General features: G+C 41.9%; 1 protein-coding gene across 1 annotated transcript; it reads left to right on the top strand.

The window, feature by feature from the left end:
• Positions 1-5,087: 5,087 nt before the first annotated feature.
• On the top strand, positions 5,088-14,328 carry Mpv17l (MPV17 mitochondrial inner membrane protein like). The gene is made up of 4 exons (XM_036198420.1): positions 5,088-5,488; positions 9,304-9,374; positions 13,408-13,437; positions 13,605-14,328. Exons 1-4 carry the CDS (start codon positions 5,179-5,181, stop codon positions 13,776-13,778), a joined length of 585 nt encoding a protein of 194 aa, XP_036054313.1. The 5' UTR covers positions 5,088-5,178; the 3' UTR covers positions 13,779-14,328.
• Positions 14,329-22,342: the final 8,014 nt, after the last annotated feature.

Here is a 22,342-nt window from a genome sequence, read left to right as displayed (position 1 = left end):
CTGTGGGCTCCAGCTGGGGAGGAGAAAGGAGAAGGAGCAGTACCCAGTGGTTATGGACTGAATGGGTAAGCCCTTGGTCCCTAGGAGGGGCAGGAATTTTAAAAAAGAAGGAAGAAAAGAGACAGGGAAGCATGAGAAATGTGGAAAGCATGCCACAGCAGCCATAGAGGAGACCGAGGGCGGAGGACTTCCAGTCATTTGGAGTTTGCCCCACGTGAGTGCCAGATAATGTGAGGATTTAACAAGGCAACTCCAGTTTTAATTTTTTTTTTTTTTAAACTGGGTATGGGGTGTGATTGCACACACCTTTTTTGTTTTTTTTTTTTTTTTTTTTTAATTTATTTAGTATACAAAGGAGGGTGCCAGATCTCATTACAAATGGTTGTGAGCCACTATGTGGTTGCTGGGAATTGAACTCAGGACCTCTGGAAGAGCAGCTGGTGCTCTTAACCTCTGAGCCATCTCTCTAGCCCCAGTTTTAATTTTTAATTGAACTGGGACCACATAAAGAGCATTTATGTTATGTGTCTGTAGGGAACAGCAGAAACAAATATTTAGGAAGACTTATGAAATTTTATCTTGTTAGAAATGGGATATATCAATAGGCCAATTTACTCTTTTTCTTGGGACATTTTTTTTTTCTGGATGATCTGTCTTTTTTCTTCAGATGTTTCATTTGTTCAGTGCTCTTCAGATTCCTTAGCCTTTATTCTCCTGAAGGACAAAAACAAAACCCTTCCCCAACCCTAACTTTGGGGAGGTTCCTTTTTGGCAAGTTATATCTGAAGACTGAAAGATGAGAGAAGCAGAGTAAGCCACAGCCAACTTCACCTCACCAACTCCTCAGCTGATTCTGTTTCCATGAATCCTCAGACTGAAAGTCTCCGAGTCCTTAATTGAGTCTTAGCTGAACTGCTTTAGTTCCTGTTTCCTGAAGCCTTTATCCACCCTGCCATCACTTCCTGGGATTAAAGGCATGTGTGTTTACCAGTACTGGGATTAAAGGTGTGTGCCATCACTGCCTGGCTCTGTTTCCAGTGTGGCCTTGAACTCACAGAGACCCAGACGATCTCTGCATCCTGAGTGATAGGATTAAGAGTGTGTGCTACCACTGTCTGGCCTCTGTGTCTAATTTAGTGGCTGGCTCGGTCCTCTGATTCTCAGGCAAGTTTATTAGGGTACACAATATATCACCACATGTGGCCTTCTTGGAGAAAGTGTGTCACTGTAGGGGTAGGCTTTGATGTCTCATATATATTCAAGCTGCACCCTGTGCAGCACAGTGTCTCCTTCTGCTGCCTGCAGATCAAGTTGTAGAACTCTCAGCTACCTCTCCAGCACCAGGTCTGCCTGCATGCTGTCGTGCTTCTACCATGATGATAATGGACTAAACCTCTGAAAACCCAAAGTCAGCCACAATTAAATGTTTTCCTTTCTAAGAGTTGCTGTGGTCATGATGTCTCTTCACAGCAATACAACCCTAAGACATTCCCTAACTTGCTTTTTGGTCATGGTGTTTCATTGCACAGTAGAAACCATAATTATGACAGGTTGTAAGTCATAAACAGATATGTTGCGGAGCTAGAAGCTTGCCTAACTGGGGAAAACCTGACAGATTCATTTGGGACCAGTGGCAGATCAATGAGAGCCCTAGAAACTGGTATGTGGTTAGTATGGAAAGTCAAAGCACACAAATACTGGCAGAGTCCTAAAGACTGAAGAAGAAGGATGAATTAGTTTGTGTACATGGTGGGATCAATAGAAATGTCTTTTCTTATAGTTCAGGAAGCTGAAAAGGCCAAGGTCAAGTCTAGCTCTATTCTAACCCCTTTCTTTGGCTTATAGACACAGACTACCATCTTCTTCTCCCTTTCCTTTCAGTTTCCCTCTCCTCATCTCCTCTTTGTAGATGGAGTTTTCCTGTGTCCTACCTGGTTTGCAGCCACTCAGACCCAAGTAAACACACAGAGACTTATATTAATTAAAACTGCTCTTCCATTAGCTCAGGCCTACCACTGACTAGCTCTTACACTTGAACTCAGTCCATTTCTGTTAATTTTTCTATTTTCACATGTTCTGTGGCTTTACCTGTGTGCCATCACATGCTGCTCCCTGGATGGCAGGCTGGCATCTCCTCATTCAGTCTTCTTTTTCCCAGAATTCTCCTTGTCTGTTTTTCCTGCCTATACTTCCTGCCTGGCTACTGGCCAATCAGCTTTTTTAAAATTTTTTTACCTTTCTAGAGATTTATTGGGAGAGAGGGAGAAACAGGAAGAGAGAGAGAGAGAGAGAGAGAGAGAGAGAGAGAGAGAGAGAGAGAGATGAAGGACCAGAGAGACAGAGAGACTGCATGGAGGGAAGAGAGCAGAAAGAGAAAAGGCCAGCTTTTTATTTATCAACCAATCAGAGCAACTGCTGGGGTTGTCTTTCTGTATGCTGTGAATGTATTACTTTGATTGATTGATAAATAAAACACTGATTGGCCAGTAGTCAGGCAGGAAGTATAGTGTAGGCTGGATAAGCAGAGAGGAGAATTCTGGAGAGTGGAAGGCTGAGTGAGAAGATGCTGCCAGCCACTGCCACCATTAGAAGCAAGATGTAAGGATACCAGTAAGCCAGGAGCCATGTGGCAAGGTATAGATTTATAGAAATGGGTTAATTTAAGATATAAGAACTAGATAGCAAGATGCCTGCCAAGGCCATTCAGTGTATAAGTAATATAAATCTCTGTGTGTTTACTTGGGTCTGAGTGGCTGCAGTAGCCAGGTGGACGCAGGAAAACTTCAGCTATCAGCATCACATTTACAGCATACAAAATACACCATAGCACCTCTTTCTTTTTTAGTTTTTACTCGCCACTTCTTCATATCTGTGTGTATGTATATACAAGTGCACATGGCATGTGGGACAGTCATAGGCAATTTGTAGGAGTCAAATTCCTTCTTCCACCACGTGCGTTCTGAAGATTGAAGTAAAGTGCCTTTCCCTGTGAGCCATCTTGCTGTCCCCCATTTTGTTTTTTAAAGTCAGAGTCTATATGGTCCAGGCTGGCCTCACACTCACTCACTGTGTAGTTGGTACCAATCTTAATCTCTTAACTCTTATGTCTCCACCTCTCAAGTGCTAGAAATACAAGCAAGGACACCACACCCAGTCCAAATAGCTAGCCACCTTTTTGTCACGTCCTCACCCATAGTTTTTCTTCTGTGTGAATCAACCATGGTTTCTTGCTGAGTCTATTTCCTCTTATGAAGACATCATACAGATTGTATTGCCTCTCTCATAACTTCATTTTAACTGGGTCACTTCTTTAAGGTCTTTGTCATCAAATACAGTTACATTTTGAAGTACCAAGCTTTAGGACTTCAATGTATAAATCAGGGTAGGAGACAATTCAGCTTGCAAATATAACTTTTAGTTAGGGACAATCTTTGAAAGAACTGGTCTATGGTTCAGATTGGAGACCAAAGCAAAGCAACAGTACAGCAGGGCAGGATTGGGTGCTGAATGAGAGAAAGGGACTTTCTGGTACCAGTTTAAGTAAGATTGACATGTGAATGGGTAATTCTATTACATCAGTTCTTATTTCCTTGTTTTGATCATTGTGCTATGGTTATACAAGATGTCAACACTTGGGGGAAGATTGAATAAACAATATATGGTGGCTGGGCACTGTGGCAGAAGCCTGTAACCTTAGCTTGTAAGAGGCAGAAGCAGGAGGGTTAGGGAGTTGAGGCTAGGCTGGGCTACATGACCCTTAGACTCAAACCAAACAAAACAAATGAACAGGGTATATAGGGATTTTTTGTATTTTTGTTCATTTTCTTGCTTTTGTCTTTTCAGATAGGGTCTTGTTATATAGCCACAGTAGTCTTAAACTCTGGGCAGTCTGGCTCAGCAGCCCCCACCCCAAGTTCAGGCATGACAAGGTCTGCCTGACATCCAGCATCCTTTGTATAATTTTGCTGCATATTCCCTAAGTCTGGAATTATTTCTAAATTAAAACCCTGAGTTAGTGAGAGGATTAAGCACTTGTCTCCAAGCCTGATTACCTGAGATCAATCCCCAGGACTTCCAAAGTGGAATGAGAGAACTGACCTTCACTACTCAAGTATCCAGGTTTAATTCCCAGCACCCACATGGCAGCTAATGATGGTGTGTAACTCTGTGGGCACCTGGCATGATAGTTATGTGCAGACAAAACACCCATACACATAAAAATAAAAATTAAAAAATAAAAGAAGATATCCTTTAAAAGGTACTAGATTTTTTGAAAGAAAGAATATAGTGAACAAACAGAAGACAGAGGAGAGATACTGGGTGAGAGAGGTTGAATATCTTGGAAAGAGGGAAAGGCAGGAAAAGGCGTGGGGAAAATGAATTGCAGAAGATCAGAGCTTCTATCTGCTGCCCAAATGCCCACATTACCCTTGCTTTTGGAACTAGTACCATGGGTCTTCAAGCCTGTTTTGGGGTGGCAGGGGTCACTGAGACACAAGCTAAAGTGGGGAGAGTAATTGGCACACCATCCAGGATTATTTCATTCATGAAAGGCCTCAGCCTAACCTCTGACATTTGGCCCACAGTGACATAGAAAGGCAGCATATTGTGTACTAAAAGAATGAATTCCCTGTCCGGAAGCATCTCAAGTACATCCACACTTTGGGAACCGAGCTAGCTTGCTTGCTTAATTTTTATTGCAATAGTTGGGGAAATTGAAGCCAGGGCCTTCTGCATGCTAGGTAATCACTACTACAGAGCTTCATATCAGCCCCGCATCTTTTGAAATAGGATTCATAAGCCACAAAATTCACCACTTTAAATTGGACCCTGAGGCACAAACAAATCCCAATTTTAAAGTGTAGGAGCCACTAGTTTTGGACATACTCACAAAGTCGTGAGGTCATCTCCAATGCCTCGATGGCAGCCACAGTTCTTACAACGCCCGGCCTTTGGAATGACAGATCTGCTTTCTGTCTGAGTGCCTCTCCTCCTTCTGGAGATTTCTTGGAAATTGTCCAAACCTTGTGGACTCTGCACATCGAAGAGGCTCCGCCCTCTCGGTGGCCAGTCGTCACAGGATTGGGCACGCGGGTTGGGTGTGCATAGTGGTGTCCAATCACTCCGGCGCCTGCGGCTCAGTCAGGTGTGCAAGCGCGGAAAGCACCCCGGGAGATTATGGCGAGCTGGTGGCGTGCGTTTCCACGCGCAGCACGGCGCTATCCGTGGCCCACCAACGTGCTGCTATACGCCGGTCTCTTTTCAGCGGGTGATGCGCTGCAGCAGCGGCTGCGGGGAGGCCCGGCAGACTGGCGCCAGACGCGGCGCGTGGCCACTCTGGCCATAACCTTCCACGGCAACTTCAACTACGTGTGGCTGCGCCTTCTGGAGCGCGCGCTGCCAGGCCGCGCGCCGCGCACGGTCCTGGCCAAGGTGCTGTGCGATCAGACTGTCGGTGGGCCGATTGCCCTCTCTGCCTTCTATGTCGGTGAGGGGCTTAGGTGGGGCTCTGAGTCTGGGATTGGGGCACTGGAGGCCGGGCAGGAGGCTCGGGGTGGAGGGTGGTGGTGGTGGAGAATGGGGACTAGGGACCGCGGAGACCGGAGATCTGAAGCCTATGGGGCTGAGGCAGGAGGCGACAACTCTGCTGCCAGAGAACCAGGGCTAAAAGGAAGCCTCGAAGCAGCGACAGGAGGTCTGAACATTGGGGGACGTGAGGTTTTCGTGAGGAAGAATTTTGAGGGCTGCTGGACAGGAGGAACTGGAGATCCATCGTGCCAGGGATTCAGGCTGGCGATGTTCATGAGTGTGTGTGTGTGTGTGTGTGTGTGTGTGTGTGTGTGTGTGTGTGTGTGTGTATTTTCCTCTAGTGTGCCAGGGATTCAGGCTGGCGATGTTCAGGAGTGTGTGTGTGTGTGTGTGTGTGTGTGTGTGTGTGTGTGTGTGTGTCTGTATTTTCCTCCAGAAAGGGACACATCCAAGACACGCTTGCTTATAGCCCCGTAGCAGCTGCATCCCTGGGCTCCACCTGCTCTGCAAAAAGCCACACCTGAGGCTCTGCAGCCAATACATCAACCCAAAAATGAGGGGAACGGTGACTCTGGGGGCAGAGTGGGTGGAACCTGTGATTATAGAAAAGTCATCTCTTTTCTAAATCTTGGGCAACAAGATTTCCCTGGATGGGGTCACACAGAGAATGGGAGGGGGTTGTGTACTTGAAAAGGAACTCTCTTCACTCTGGCCTGGATGGCCTAGCCTTGGGAAACCTTTCTGCCTGATTTACTGAAAACAACAAAAGGTCTCATGGTTTCTCTCCTCAGCGATTTCTGTACCCTCAAAGGCAGTGGCAGCTGGGTAGGGTCATTCAGTATTTGGAGAGTCTTCTCCAGAACCTTGGGGATGTTAGATCACCAACAATTGAGCCTAAAGCCTCAGGCCTCAAGCTGTGTCAACTAGACTATATCCCCAGTCTTTAGTCTGTTTTTAATTTTGAGACAGGGATTCACTAAGTTGCTCAGGCTGGACTTGAATTTGTGATTCTCCAACTTCAGGCTTCCAAGTTGCTGGAATGACAAGCCTGCCCCACCTGTCCCAGCCTGTCAATGTCTTCTTAAACTGACCAAGGGTTAGCAAACCATCTAGAAGAAACGCCCCTCTGGGGGCAGGTACTTAAGGGAGGCTATGTTCACTGCTTTTCTTCTGTAGCCCACAGGGACATCAAAGACCTGGCGGCCTGTTATAGTCTCAGCTAACGCCATGCTAAGGAGGTCAGTGAAGTCAGAATAGACAACCAGAGAGCAGGAGCCTTCTGATATATGCTCAAGCGTTGTGCCTTGTTCCTTGGTGTGGTCTCTCAGCTAGCTTTGCAAATAGATTCCTGTAGTTACTACAGCTTGGTGCAGTGGTAAAGGAGTTAGGAGCCAGGATTGCCACTTGACAGGCTAGATTCCTATTGAATCTTTGAACTACCACTTAGGTAGATATACTCACAATTTCCCATTATATAATGAAAAAAACAGGCATGGAGGGGTTTGGAAGTTCACCAGAAGACAGCACAGTTCAGGCTTTCAGCCATGTTTTTCATCTTGGTGTTGTGGCGGTCATAGTGTGTGTGATCACCCTGAGACTGGGAAATGGTGCTGTCCCAGGGTGTGAGAGGCACCTGTGATGAAGGCCTGAGGCCTTCTGTTATATCAGTGGTCTGAATTTTTGCTGGTTCAGTCTCCTCTGCTTCATGTTACTGTGAGGGGGACATGGGTGTGGGAGTTGAAAACTGGTAGGCGGGTAGTGCACCTGGACAGGTTCTTGCTCTTCCACTCCCTAAAGCACTTCATTTTTAGACATAGCCTTGCTATGTAGTGTAGTCTGGCCTTGAGCTCATGGCAGTCCTCCTGCCTCAGCCTCTTGTTGCTGATTTTACAGGGCCACCATGACTAAGCTGTCTTTTCCTCTGTTGAACTCTTCTCATCTGAGTTAATTATTAGGAGGGTCACATAATGTGGTGATGTGAGTACTTAGCATTAACTAGGTAAGCAGACCATAGCACTACAATATTTGTTGGGTTTTGTTTTGAGTCTCATTCTTTTTTTTTTTTAAGATTTATTATTTATTTATTTTATGCATATGAGTTTTCTATCTGTATGTCTTTAAAAAGGGCTATAGATCCCACTAGAGATGGTTGTAGGCCACCATGTGATTGCTGGGAATTGAACTCAGGGTCGCTGGAAGAGCAGACAATGCTCTTAACCACTGCGCCATCTCTCCAGCCCCCTTGAGTCTCATTCTAAGAATCTCCTGCCATTGGCTGATAACTCTCATATCCCCAACCCCCACCCCAAGTGCACAGTCAGGGCTGTTAGAAAATTTTAAATGCTGTTTTTTTTACACTCTCCTTTAAAAGTAAGGTTTCGGCTCTGTTTCTTGAATGTTAAACTTTGATAGGAATATACTGATGGGAAATTTGTAGTTACTGGAATGTCCAGGGCCCAGAAGTTTTTATTTATTTATTTGTTTGTTTGTTTATTTGTTTGTTTGCTTGTTTTTGAGACAGGGTTTCTCTGTGTTGTTTTGTTACCCTAGATCTTGTTTTGTAGACCAGGCTGGCCTCAAACTCACAGAGATCCACCTGGCTCTGCCTCCCGAGTGTTGGGATCAAAGGTATGCACTACCACCACTCGGCTATTTTTATTTTTTAAAGGAATGGATTTAGGGTGAGAATGTGGCAGTGTAGCTCAGTGGTAGAGGGTAGGCTTACCATGCTTCAGACCATAGGTTTAATCCCAGCACAAATGAAAAGGAACAAAAGGAAGGAAGGAGATGAAAAGGGAAAAAGATTAAAGTGTTTTTTTGTTTTGTTTTGTTTTCAAAGTTGGGGCTGGGGCTGCAACTCAGTTGGCAGAGTGCTTGTTTAGCACCTGGGCTCTGCCCCCAGTAACACATAGCTGGGCATGGGGGTTCCCATCCATAGTTCCAGCACTTAGGAGGCCAAGGCAGGAGGATCCAATCATCTTTGGCTACCTAATAGTGAATTTGAGACCAACCTGTGACACTTGAAGTTCTGTCTCACAAAACAACAAATAAACTGGGCGGAGTGGCTCACACCTTTAATCTCAACACTCGAGAGTCAAACAAGCAGATCTCTGTGAGTTGGAGGCCAGCCTGGTCTACAGAGTTCCAGGAGAGCCAGGAGTATATAGAGAGGGATAAAGGAAGGGCTAGAGAGATGACTTAACAGTTAAAAACACTTGTTCTTGCAAAATTCCAGGCTTCAACTTCTAGCACTCACATTGCAGCTTACAAGCATCCACAGCACTGTGGTGTGCATACATATGAGGAAAACATTAAAATACATAAAATAAATCTAATTTTTTAAAAAATACTTTAAAAACAAAAACAAATAAGGGTACAGAAAGTTGGCTCAGCTGGTAAAGACACTTGTTGCTAAGCCCGACAACCTTGGAACTGACCCCAGAACTTGTGTGTGCAAACACACACAATAAATAAATAAAGCAAGCTCATTATCCAATGCCAATTAGCTGCATTTTGTAGATTCTTCGTTTAGATAAATAATCATTCTGCTGTATCTTTTATAACTTGCTGTTCTCACTTCCTACTTGGTGTTCCTTTAAATCTTGGTTTTAAAATAGAGATATTCTTGTTTTCCTGTTGGGTTAACAGCAACATAATGAATGGTTGGAATTGGATGTGCCTGGATGCTGTTGGGATGAGAAACTTGAACACACTATTAGATAGTAACCATTCTGCTTCTAAAATCCTTCTGGTATATTTCTATATATGCTATAGGTATGAGCATTCTCCAGGGAAAGGATGACATAGTTTTGGACCTGAAGCAGAAATTCTGGAATACATATAAGGTAAGACTGGCTTTTGAAAATGTAATCATATCTTTTTAAATATTTTAAACATTCAAGAACACTTACTTTAGGGGATGTTGAGAAGACTCAGTGGGTAAAGGAATTTGCTGCCGAGCCTGAGGACCTGAGTTTTATTCCTGGGATTTACATGGTAATAGGAGAGAACTGACTCTCATGGTTGTCCCTGAACTCTGCATACTTGGTATGGCCTGCCTGTACATGTGAATGAATGTTCTCACAGGCAGGCACACAGACAGACAGATATCTCTGTCTCTCTGTCTCTGTCTCTGTCTCACACACACACACACTCTAAATGAATGTGATTTTTAAAAAGAAACATTTTAATACAACTTTTTTCCTCACTGAAGATTGAACTTATACCTAATGATAGGCACTGAGTTCCATGCCTGCCTCCTTGACTGCTTGCTTTGAGATGGGGTCTCATACAACCCAAATTGGCCTTGAATTCTTGATCCTCCTGCCTCCACCTCCCAAGAGCTGAGATTACAGACATGTGCCATCATGCTGAGCTTCCTAGTTTTTCAAAATTAATGACATTATTAATTTAGTGGAATGATGAAGTTTAGGAGTGTGGAAGTCAGAGGACAATGTGTGGGAGCCAGGGATTGAACTCAGGTCATCAGACTTAGCAGCAAGCTCCTTTTACCCTCTGAACCATCTTGCTAGCCCACCTCACTTTTCTTTTAGTCTCTTCTTCCCCTTTTCCTCCCTTCTTTCTTTTCTTCCCCCTTCTTCTGTCCCTCCCTCCCTCCCTCCCTCCCTCCCTCCCTCCCTCCCTCCCTCCTGCCTTCATTTCTTTCTTGAATCATGGACTCTAAGTTGACCAGATGGCATTCAGTTCACTGTAGCTCAGCCAGCCATGAACTGTTGATTCCTGGGATCCTCAGCCTTTCCAGGAGCTGGGATTACAGTTGATGCCACCAGGACCGGCTGAAAACAACTACGATGAAATCAGGCTTACAGTTTGGTTGATCTGGGAATTCAATATTTTGAAAAAGATCTGTCTTAATTTTGTTGCAGTTTGTTTTATTTTGAAAATGAACATCTTGTAATGTTGCCAAATTGGCATACAACTTTTGGACTCAAGCAGTCTTCCTGCTTCAGCCTCCCAAGTAGCTGAGACTGTAGGTCAGTGCGCTAAATGTTTCTAGCTTGAATATGTTGGGATGGATACATTTGAGGAGGCCTCAGGGCATCTGCTTCTCAGAGATGGGAAATAAACACTATCACTGCATTCACACAGGTGTTCACGATGATTTCTTACTTCATTAGATTTATTCTTATAAGCAATCACAATTTACTCAATAGGTTTCCAAACCTATTCACAAAACAGGATTGTAGGCTGTGGGTCGGCAAGGAATCATTCCCACTGCTAGTGCATCCAGGTGTGAGTTCTGTTGAGTCTTTGTGAAAAGAGCCTTCTGGATGTTACAAAGGTGTTTCCCAAGATTATTCCTAGTGAAGAAAATCCCCTGTTGTGTTCTTTATTCAGTTCAAAAGTATATGTTGCTGTTGATCCAACACTACCCATCATTCGGTGAAGGTGTATTGTCTTCAGGCTTGGCAAAGTCAGTGACATTTCTCAGCTCTGACACAGCAATTCAATTAATAATAACATTCAGATAGATGATTTTTAGGATTCCAGGATATTCCTAGTATCTTACAGGTACTTAATCCCCTATCCAGAGCAGTGCTGAAGGGTAGAGCTATAGCTTGGAGGTAGAAGTGTTTGTTTAGTGGGAGTGGAGAGGAGAGCTCTCAGTTTAAAAAACACAAAAGCCCAAACAAAATGAAACCACATTGAGCTATCACCTGCACTGTTTCTAGAATCTTCTGATGGATGGTTATGAGTCCCAGAAGCAACATTGCTCATTTGATGATTGAAGGCACAGGGGAGATTTGAAGCTGTAGAACCCCCTGATCCCTATAGTTAGGGACATTTCCTGCAAGGAAGGGGTTTAGAACTCTTTTATTTTTTATTTTTGGTTTTTTGAGACAGGGTTTCTCTGTGTAGTTTTGGTGCCTGTCCTGGATCTTGCTCTGTAGACCAGGCTCACCTTGAACTCACAGAGATCCACCTGGCTCTGCCTCCTGAGTGCTGGGATTAAAGGTGTGCACTACTGCCGCCCAGCTGGGTCTGGAACTCTTGCTACTTCTCTTGGGGTAGACTTTGGAATCTGACTTCCTTGTCCTTTATTTTAGAAGGGGGAGTATCAAGATAGATACACACATATGACATGTTTTATTAATTTATATATTTATTGGTTTTATTCTTTGTTTTGAAACATGGTCTCACTATGTAGCCCAAACCTAGTCTGTAGTCAAGGCTGGTCCCAAAATGTATAGTAATCCTCATGCCTCAGCCTCCTGAGTGCTGAGATTATAGGCATTGTAGGCCACCACACTGTGCTGTAGAAAGAACAGGAAGCAGGATTGGAAGTACAGGTCATTGGTAATCTTCTCCTCCAGTGTTGCCTTGGGTGCAGAGTCTTGGGAATCCTGGCTTATCTTCTGTTTTTATCCCTTTTTGGGGCTGGGATCAGACCCAAGTCCTTACGTATGTTAGGCAAGTAACTCCCTACTTATCCTGTCCTACCTCTTATTATTATTATTGAAACAAGGTCTCAGGTAGCAAAGGCTGTCCTTGAGCTCATATAGCTGAGGATGACCTTGTGTGCTGGGATTTGAACCCAGAGATTTATGAATGCTAGGCACTCTACCAACTGAGCCATATCCTCAGCCCTATTTACTTATTTTTTGCAGTGCTAGAGAATGACCTTGGGCTTCAAGCATGCTAGACATGCATTCTACCACTGAGTTATACCCAGCTCTTTTTTGAGACTTGGAACTTGTAATCCTCCTGCTTTTGTTTCCCAAGTAGCTGGGATCACGCATTCTCCTAAGTAGCCTGTGCCTCATTTCCCTCCATTTTCTTTCTCCCTCCATTCCGTTCTCTTCCTTTCCCTCTTTTTCCTACAGTGCTGGGGCTGGAATTCAGGGCAGTGTGCATGCACCATCTTAGCCTCGGCAACATCTCTGATTCTGCCTGAGCTGCCCTTCTGTGCTAGGGTTGGGTGGTGAGTCTTCCCAGCACTGGTGTTTACGAGGTGTCACTCAGCACTGTACTGTGAGCAATGGCCTGCCCTTCTGACCCAGCCACTTCTTTATTGTGGGAATTTATAATGTCAGCTAATCTTGTTCTGTACCAAGAGATAGCATAGATATATTGTTTGCATATTGTTCCATAAAGAACTGTTTGGAGCCAGGTGGTGGTGGTATACACCTCTGATCCCAGCACTCAGGAGGCAGAGGCAGGTGGATCTCTGTAAGTTCAAGGCCAGCCTGGTCTACAAAGCAAGTTCCAGATAGCCAGAACTACGCAGTGAAACCCTTTCTCAAAAAACCCAAACCAACCAACCAACCAACCAACCAACCAACCAACTAAACAAACAAACAAACAAAAAGAACTGTTTGGATAAGCCAGCTGTGGTGGTTCATGCCTTCAGTCCTAGCAGTGGAGAAGCAGAGACAGGTGAATCTCTGTGAGTTCTAAGCCAGCTTAGTTTATAGAGCAGACAAAACTCCAGGCCAACCAATGACACAGTGATACCCTATCTCAAAAAATTTTTTTCTTTGAGGTGGGGGATTGGAATATACTTTGAAAAATTCACTGATAAAAACATATGTATATTATATGCTGTTACTCACTTGGAAATTATAATATATAAATACATGTGATTATTTTTAAAGTACCTATTTCTTCCAGAATTTCTGACTGACTTTTCATTCTGTACTTATAACTAACAAAAGGTATACTGGCTTGCAAGTTGTGCCCTCAAGTCTCCACCTGCTCTGTTCTTAGGATATCAAGATGTCTTCATTTAATCAGCTCAGAGTGCAATCCAGTCCTACTGGGTACCCTATGTGCCTGACAGTTCTTAGTCTCTTATAGAATTAACTGTGCTTGCTTTGTAACTAGACAGCATTCTAATGAGGGTTTTCTTTATTCCAGAGTGGTCTGATGTACTGGCCTTTTGTGCAGGTGAGTGAAAATCTATAGAGAATCTGGGGCTGGGTCTTGGCTCAGTGGTAGAGCATTTGCCTAGCATGTGCTGGGCCCTGAGTTGAGTCCCTAGCATAGAATAAAAACAAAACCCAAAACAAACTCTGTTACCTGTCCATTCCTAATAGACTCTCTTTGAATTGCAGCTGACCAACTTCAGCCTTATCCCTGTGCACTGGAGAACAGCTTATACGGGACTGTGTGGTTTCCTCTGGGCCACCTTCCTCTGCTTTTCTCAGCAGAGCGGTGATGGCACAGTAAAGTCCATGTTCATCTTCTTTTGCAGGAAAGAGGTGGGTGACAGGCCTGCAGAGAAGTGAGGAGTCCAGGCTCCCTTCCAGTCTCAGTTATGTTTCTCTATCGCTCTCAATCACCTGCAGCAGGCCTGCTTCACTGTGCAGTCACTATAGGCTCCATAGGCCCAATTGTTTCAAAATGATTGTTTTAACTGTTATCCAAACCCTTCCTATTTATTTCCCTGATGTTTTCACATCTCTAATGCTTTGGTTAAAATTACAACAGTGACAGGTGACATTTTAGAGTTATTAACATTTTTATTCTAATATAAGGCCAGTTGCATTAAAAAAATCCTCTAGTTTTGATTGTAAATATTTCTAGCCTAAACTCTCAGGCAATTTCCTACACTCTTTGGGATCAAATTGCCTTTTGTCCATATAGTAAGCTTCTATCTATATAGAATTCAGTCAAGAAGATTGAATAACCAGCCTCCTCAGATACTCAATGATAATTTATTATTACACCAACAATAAAATTCTGTAAGCAGATGTTTTTATCTTCAAAAAGGAATAATGTTGGATATATTCTATATATAATATTTTATTGTTGCTGTCTACTTGTTTTCTTTCTAAGATAGGGTCTCTCTTTGTGTAGTTCAGGCTGCCCTGGAACTCATTATGTACCCCAGGCTGGGCTTCAGTCTTCCAAGTGCTGAGATTACAGGCTTGAGCCATCATGTCTTACTCTTCTGCTTTTATATTATACCATTCAAGTATAGTACTCTTTAATTGATAGCTTCTAGCTTTGAGAAGATACAATTGACAAGCACTCTAATTCCTACATACATGAAATAAAATATTTGGCTTTTTAATGAATTATATTAAATGGAAATTCTAGAAAACTAATCATTTCCTTCCTCTCTAAGGAAGAATTCTAATCTATACTCTACCAATGTACACAGTTTGCAGTAATCCTCCTGCCTCTGCCTTCCAAATGTTGGAACTACAACATGAGCCATGTCTGGCTTTGTGTGTGTGTGTGTGTGTGTGTGTGTGTGTGTGTGTGTGTGTGTGTACTAGGGATAGAACATAGAGTCTTGCACATGCCAGGCAAAAGCTCTGTCACTAGCTACATCCCAGGATGCTGACAGTATTCTTTATAATTCAGTGCTTTAAAGTAGACTCAAGAAACATCAGCTAGTCTTTCACATTTATTTAGTTTTTCTAATCTCAGCCAGCCACCATCAGGTTTCAAAATCATATAAATAACAAGGTGTGGAGGTGTGTGCCTGTCTACTTGGGAGACTAATGGAGGAGGATCACTTCAGCCTAGGAGTTTAAGACTGCACTGTCTCAAAACCACAAAAATAAAAAATTTTAAACTATGGCTATGTCAAGAAATTTCAACAATCTCACCTAAAAAATGACCCCCATGACTCTGTTGCTTCTACTGGCATACTTGACAAATTTCAAGATGTGAAACACTGAATTCTGAATTTATCTTGAGAATGTATATTTAAGGTCATTTTTAGAATTCATACTTAAATTTCTAAGCAAGTAATTTATATGGTTTGTAATATGTTTATATTGTCTAAGTGACTAAGTTATTGGAATGTAATAGATATGAATGCATTTTATGTTAGGGCAGTAGTAAGAACATTTCTTGGTGACTGTATGCTTTTGAAAATTGGGTGGCTCTAGTGGCCTGCCTGTAATCTCAGTGTTCAGTAGGTGGGAATGGGATCCCTGGGGCAAGAGAGCTTTACTTGAGCAGCTGAATGGAATTAATGAGCTCAGGGTTCAGTGGGAGATATTGCATCAGTGTAGTGGTTTGGATGAGAATGGCCCCCATTGGCTCATAGGTTTGAATGCTTAATCATCAGGGAGTTTTTGGAGCTGTTTGAAAGGATTAGGAACTGTGTGTGGCCTTGTTGGAGTAAGTGTGGCCTTATGGAAGAAGTGTGTCACTGGGGGGTAGGATTTGGGGTTTCTAAGCCCAAGCCAGGTCCAGTGTCTCTCTTCCTGTTGCTTGTGGATCCAGTTGTAGAACTCTCAGCTGCTTCTCCAGCACCATGTCTGCCTGCATGCCACCATGCTGCTCACCATGATGAAGAGAGCAGGCAAAAGCACCTTGGCCTGAATACTGCCATTTTGACTTCAGACTCCATTTTACCTGCAGGATTAAATAAAGTTCTGGTTCCCAAGTGTTAGGAGAGCTGGGAACTTTCCAACAGCTGATCCTACCCTTCCTTAAACAATAGAAATAATCACTATGTATCTTTAGTTCCCTAGAAACAATATGACTGTTCCTAACAACAGAAGGAACAAATGAATCTGATTGGTTGGACTGAAAGGTTTGCATTGTATATTGATTAACAATGAAGGAATGCTCAAGGAAGCCCCTAATTTCTAAATCCTGATTGGTGAAAATCTTAACTGTAATTTGGCAACAAATGTTTGTGATTTTTGTGCTTATAAACCCCACTTCTGCCCCTTCTTGGAGCTGTCAGGAGAAACAAGGCTCCCAAGTCCTTGTCCTGCAGTCCTGATCAATCAGTGCCCCATTTATGTGGTGATTTAATAAAATCTTTGGAACCCATAAGTGTTGCCTCTCTTTCCTCATGGTGCATAATGGGCTAGGTGTGACACAATAAAGGACTAGAACTCTGGAACTGTAAGCAAGCCCTAATTAAATGTTTTCCTTTATAAGAGTTGCTGTGTTCATGGTGTCTCTGCACAGCAATAGAACACTGACTAAGACAATCAGTAATGGGGAGAGAGATCAAAGGAAGGTACCCTGTGTCAACCTCTAGCCTCCATGGGCACACACATACCTGTGAACATCCATACACATATGTGCATACTATCTTCACACACACACACACACACACACACACACACACACACACACACAGAGAGAGAGATGATGATGTGCCTGACCTGGCTTTGACACACACACATACATGCAAACAACTATGTAAGTATAATATTTGTAATATGTGTAAATATACAGATACAGAATGTACTTAGGGGTTTGAGATGTAGCTCATTGGCATGGTGCTTGCCTAGGGGTTATTCAAAGAAGAAGAAAGAGGGAAGAAGACAGGATGGAGGGAGGCAGAGAGAGAGGAAGGAAGGAATGACTAGTAATATTCTCTGGCCATTTCTCAGCTTTGCAAAAATGTAGTGCTTCTGTACAAATTTTTAATTTGTAATTAAAAGCCATGCATAATTAGTACCTTATTGGAAGTTACTGTCTTATCCATATCATAGTATGGTGAGAATTAGACCATTTGAGAGCTGGTGACAATTTTTGTTAAGAACCAAGTTTGAGAGCTTGTTTTAGTATTTCCATGTTTTTCTCAGTATGTGTTCAGTGGGTGATTTAGAGAGTAGTATCTGCCTACAGTAGAGTCAGTGAAATTTGTCAGTTAGGGGTTTGTATGTTCTTTGGGAAAATTTAATTACTATCTGATCTGTAGCAGAAGAAATATAATGACTAAAAGAAATTAGAGATACTTGGCTGGTATGATGGCTTGTTCCTGTCATAACAGCAGGGAGACACAGGCAAGATAACCAGGAGTTCAAAGTCATCCTCAGCAAGTTCAAGGCCACCTTGGGCTACATGAGCCCCTGTCTGAAAGACAAAGCAAAAACAAAACAAAAGCCAATTTAGAAAAGAGAAGAAAAGAAAAGGAGGGCCCAGAGAAGTGGCTCATTGGTTAAGAACATTGTCTGCTCTTGCAGAGGATTGCAGTGGGGTTGGTTCCCAGCTCCCATGTGGCAGCTCACAACCTCCTGTAACTCCAGTTTCAGGAGATCCAACAGCCTTGGCTCCTCAGGCATCAAACATGCACTCAACACACTCATACAGATAAAATAAAAATAAATAAATAAATAAATAAAATCTCTGAGAAAGGTCAGGTGTGCCAGTCAGATTTCTGAGTTCAAGGCCAGCCTGCTCTACATTGTGAGTTCTAGGTCAATCAGAGCTGCAAAGCGACACTAAGAAACACAGTTACTAAAAGTTATGGTTACAATGTAAAGAAGAAAACACTTTAACATTCTAATACTTCACCCACAATTGTTACTTTTGTTTTTAACCATTTGAGGAGGGAAATTTTCTTCCCCATTTCCTTTACATTAAAGTCTAGAGTTAAAGAAAATTAACTTCTGCCTTTGGAGTGTATCTAAATAGGGCCTTCATATTAACTATATAACTGCACTGGACCAAATTAAATGTATCTCTTCTATAGACATAGATGACCCAAGGTTCTAAGTCATATGCCCTTCTGACTGCCTTGATTACTGTTTTCCTTTTAAAGACCATCATCCTTCATGATTGATTTGGAGCTATGGAAAAAAATTACTATATTTTTTCTACACAGGGCATTTACTTAGCTCATTTGAATTTTATATACATTTCTACAGTGTTCGCCAAAACACAATATGTCTAGAACATATTTAACATATCCAGGAGGCAGCTTTCATTTACAATTAGGTAGGTTCATTTTTTTTTAAATTTTTATTTTATTTTTTATTTTTTTAAATCTTTTAGCTCTTTACTCTTTTGGTCTTTGGGGGCCTGCCACCTAGCTCTCAAATAAATCACATGTAGGCTTATTCTTTCTTATAATGCCTGGCTTTAGCTTGGCTTATTTCTAGCCAGCTTTTCTTAACTCAAATTATCTTGTCTACCCTTTGCCTCTGGGCTTTTATCTTTATCCTATATACCTTTATTTATTTCTTACTCTGTGGCTTGCTGTGTAGTTGGGTGGCTGACCCCTGGAATCCAACTCCGTCTCTTGCTTCTCCATCTCTCTTACTTTTTTCTCCTATTTATTCTCTGCCTGCCAGTCCTGCCTTTCCTTTCTCCAGCCTTGCTATTGGCCATTTAGTTCTTTATTAGACCAGTCAGGTGTTTCAGACAGGCAAAGTAACATAGCTTTACAGAATTAAACAAATGCAACATAAAAGAATGCAACACATCTTTACATCATTAAACAAATGTTCCACAGCATAAACAAATGTAACACATCCTTAATATTCTAAAACTTTTTCCGCTTTTTGTCTAAATAAAAATGAAAGTTTTTAACTTAATATAGTGAAACTCTATACAATAAAAACAGTTATCAAGTAAGAAATACAGTTACAATATTCAGTCCATTGTATTTAGCAAATTTAGAGAAAACATTCCACTATTCATCCCATCTTAGTGACTCCAAAGTTTTATACCTAATTTGTTTTCTAACATAACTAAGGAAAACTGATACTCTAATTATTTAGTCTTTAACTCCACCAAAGAAGGGTGTACTATTACCTGAGAAAACAAGAAGTGCATTGCAAGCAACTTCCAAACCTCTAAAAATGACAGAGACATCTGACTGTTTGGACAGTCATCCAAAGTTCCTCTGCAATATTGGGGCATCCATCTTCAGCCTACAGGCCTAAAATATCTGACTTTTCAGTGAAGCAGTAAATTTGAAGGACTGTCCTACCTTGTATTGGCAAAGTTCATCAGTTGCTTTCTTTTGTGTCTTGCAGAATGTCTGGCAGACACTTCAATGAAGCAGTCATTTTGAAGGACTGTCCTGCTTTGTCTTGGCAAAGTTCAACAGTCTTTTTCCTATGTCCTTGCTTGTCCAGCCTTACAGTATGCTGTCAGCAGTCAAAGGCAAGAGCAGTTTCTTTGCCTAGTGGCTATCCTTGTCATAGTGAACGTAAACTCTGTATGGAGTTTCTTTGGTGCCTATCATCCTTTTATGAAGTAAATTGGTGCTGCCAGGAGCAGATGTCTCTCACTGTCATGAAAAACTTTAGGTTATTAAACATCTTAAATGCTGTATTCTGTAGATCTTTGAAGTGTTTGAAAATCATCTGTCTAAAATATACCTATTTAACCTTGAAAATGTACCTAATGTGATTACAAGCTCAATTATTATAGGTTAACTACTAACCTCATTTATTAATTACACATTACATTTTTAAATGAGAGACATAAGCACAATACCCTAAACAAGAGCAGAATCATACATTCAATATAACAAAAATAACTTTAAATTTGTATCAATGTACAAAAACCCATGCCAATGCAAAATATCTGAGATTAATGGTTGTCTTTTTTATTGCTTATCAACAATTTAAAAAAAATTCAAAATCAACACAATAACATACAGGATCCAGACTCCCTGTGTATTTCCCATATTACTTTTACTCTTTCTTTTAAGATACTATTATTTTTAAACTATTTCTTTCTTTTTATGATTGTCTATACCCATTTTCTTTCCCTTCTTAAGCTGTTGTTAAAACACACTGGAGACTGTTTAGAGGTTTTTTCCAAATGGACCTCTTTTACTGTGTACCTTTAGTCTTTTTTGACCATGATAGCAAACTTTAAATTGCTAAGCTACAGCTGGGGCCTCTGAGAGGCTTTGGTGGCTGGCTCCTCCCACTTTTAGGTCCATGAGAGATGAGCCTAAAGCTTGAAGCCTGGTCAGAGGTGCTTTTGATTAGGAACTGCATTCAACCCCCAACTTGTGAAATGCTAGTGCCCTGCACTGTGGCAGGTGTTTTTACTTAGTTTTTTTGTTTCTATTTAGTATTTAAAAAAAAAAAAAAAAAAGCTGTGTAAGTGCTCTGCTATAACCAGTTTCTTAAAGCAGCTATTTATTTTATTTTATTATTATATTTTGGTCAGCTTTCTCAGGTCCTACCTAGGTGGATATTTGAGAGCCTCCCATTGGTAGGCTAAAATGTAGTTGTTTTTTTTACTCTTTTGGCTCCTTACTGTTTGGTCTTTGGGGTCTACCACCCATCTCTAATATTCTACAACGGTTCATCTTCCAAAGAGTTTCTGTTCCTGAATTGTTTTTTTTGAGACAGGCTCTAATGTAGTCCAGGCTGCCTTGCAACTATGTAGCAGAGATTCTCCACTTCTGTTTCCCAAGTATCAAGATTTTACTAGGCATATTTTAGAATCTGAAGGGATTAAATTAACACAAATGTGACCAAAACTATAGAAAAAATTTCTTTCAATATAGTCAGCAGCCTGAAAACAAAAAGGGAAATCTTAAATTTAAAGATAACAGTCTTAAAGTTTAAAGATAAACATGAAGAAATGTGAGCATCAGCTAGCCAAATGCATAGAAGAGAGGTAACTTGTAGAGGATATGAGCTCCTTGTGCTCACAGATAAGCACTAGAGGAACTAGGAATGGTAAACACATAGGGTTGTCTCTTTAAAGGAAGAAATTTATAATCTGTTTTCTGCCCTTCTGGGTGGATATGGTTAACAGCCTGGTGACCTTTGTAGTATCAACATGACTGAGACTGAATCTAGTTCCCCTATACTCTTATAAATAGGACAAGAGGTGGATAATAGCCTAGGTGACCTCTGTGCTATCTGTATGACTGAGACCACACCTGATCCTCCACAGACCTTTAAGATGATACATGTAGTCTTCTGTAGAACTCATCTTCATGGAAGAGGTGACATGTACTTTGGAAAGAGTTTCAATATAATTATGCCTTAAGCTTTATTGTGCATACAGGATTGTGTTATACCAGGAAACTTTTCCCCAAATTATTCTATGATTAAATGCCTAAAATAGAGGCTGGAGAGATGGCTCAGTGGTTACGAGCACTGCCTGCTCTTTGAGAGAATTAGGTTCAATTCCCAGCACCCTCACACAGACAGGCATGAAGGCAAAACACCAATTCACATAAAATAAAAAGAAATTGTTTAAAAATGCCTAAAATAAACTTCCTACTGTCAAACTCTTGAAGTTTGAACCCACACCGGCTACTGAGTCATGTTGAGCCAGACTTCCTTCTCGCCTCATGCAGATTGACACTCTGTTGGCCATGATATTTTCAGACCCCCCCCACACACCCACACACACTGAGAAACGTTTGTGGTACAGATCCAATAAAAGCTGGTTCTGTCTAGTTCTCATCTCTTTTGCCTGTCTTTTTCCTTCACTGAATCTTTGTTTACCTGCCTCTCTCTCCAAGCCTGGCAGACCATTGTAACCTGTTGTGGATTTCCCACAATGCATGGTCATTCCCATTTGCATATCTGCCTGGCCTACAGGATTGAGAGTTTTGGAGGAAGACTGTACTTTTCACATTTAGACCTGAGGTGTTCAGCACAGGGTAAGCATTTGATGGCAACTGCAGTATGCTGACTGGTTTACTGAGGATGGTGGACTTACTGTCTCTATTACTTTTTACTCTGGTTGGTTCTAAGCCAGGACTAGTCACTTTTTGTCTCCTACCCTGGTCTGCAGACAGCTCTACAAACCCTCTCCTTCAGCAGCTCCTGGCTACAGGTCCAGGGAATTCTATTGTTTCCTGGGCATGGCTTTCATTCTATGGCTACATTTGCACACATCCCTCAGGCCTCTCTCTGACTCTAACCATCATGCTGGTCTGTAAGGGTTGGGTGGAATCTCAGTATCCTGGATCATTGAACAACCCTTGTTCACATATGTCTGTAATGTATGCAAAATAGGTGTCAGTGATACCCACTAGCTTACAGCTGCATAGAATTCTTTAGAGGCTGGCAAGGTGGCTTAGAAGGTAAAGGCAATGGCTGTGTAAACCTGGCAGTCACTGGAGCTCAATTCAAGATGGAAGATACAACTACTG

This window comes from Onychomys torridus, chromosome 8, assembly GCF_903995425.1.
Source record: "Onychomys torridus chromosome 8, mOncTor1.1, whole genome shotgun sequence".
NCBI classification, from domain to species: domain Eukaryota; kingdom Metazoa; phylum Chordata; class Mammalia; order Rodentia; family Cricetidae; genus Onychomys; species Onychomys torridus.
This window is presented reverse-complemented; position numbering and strand designations above follow the sequence as displayed.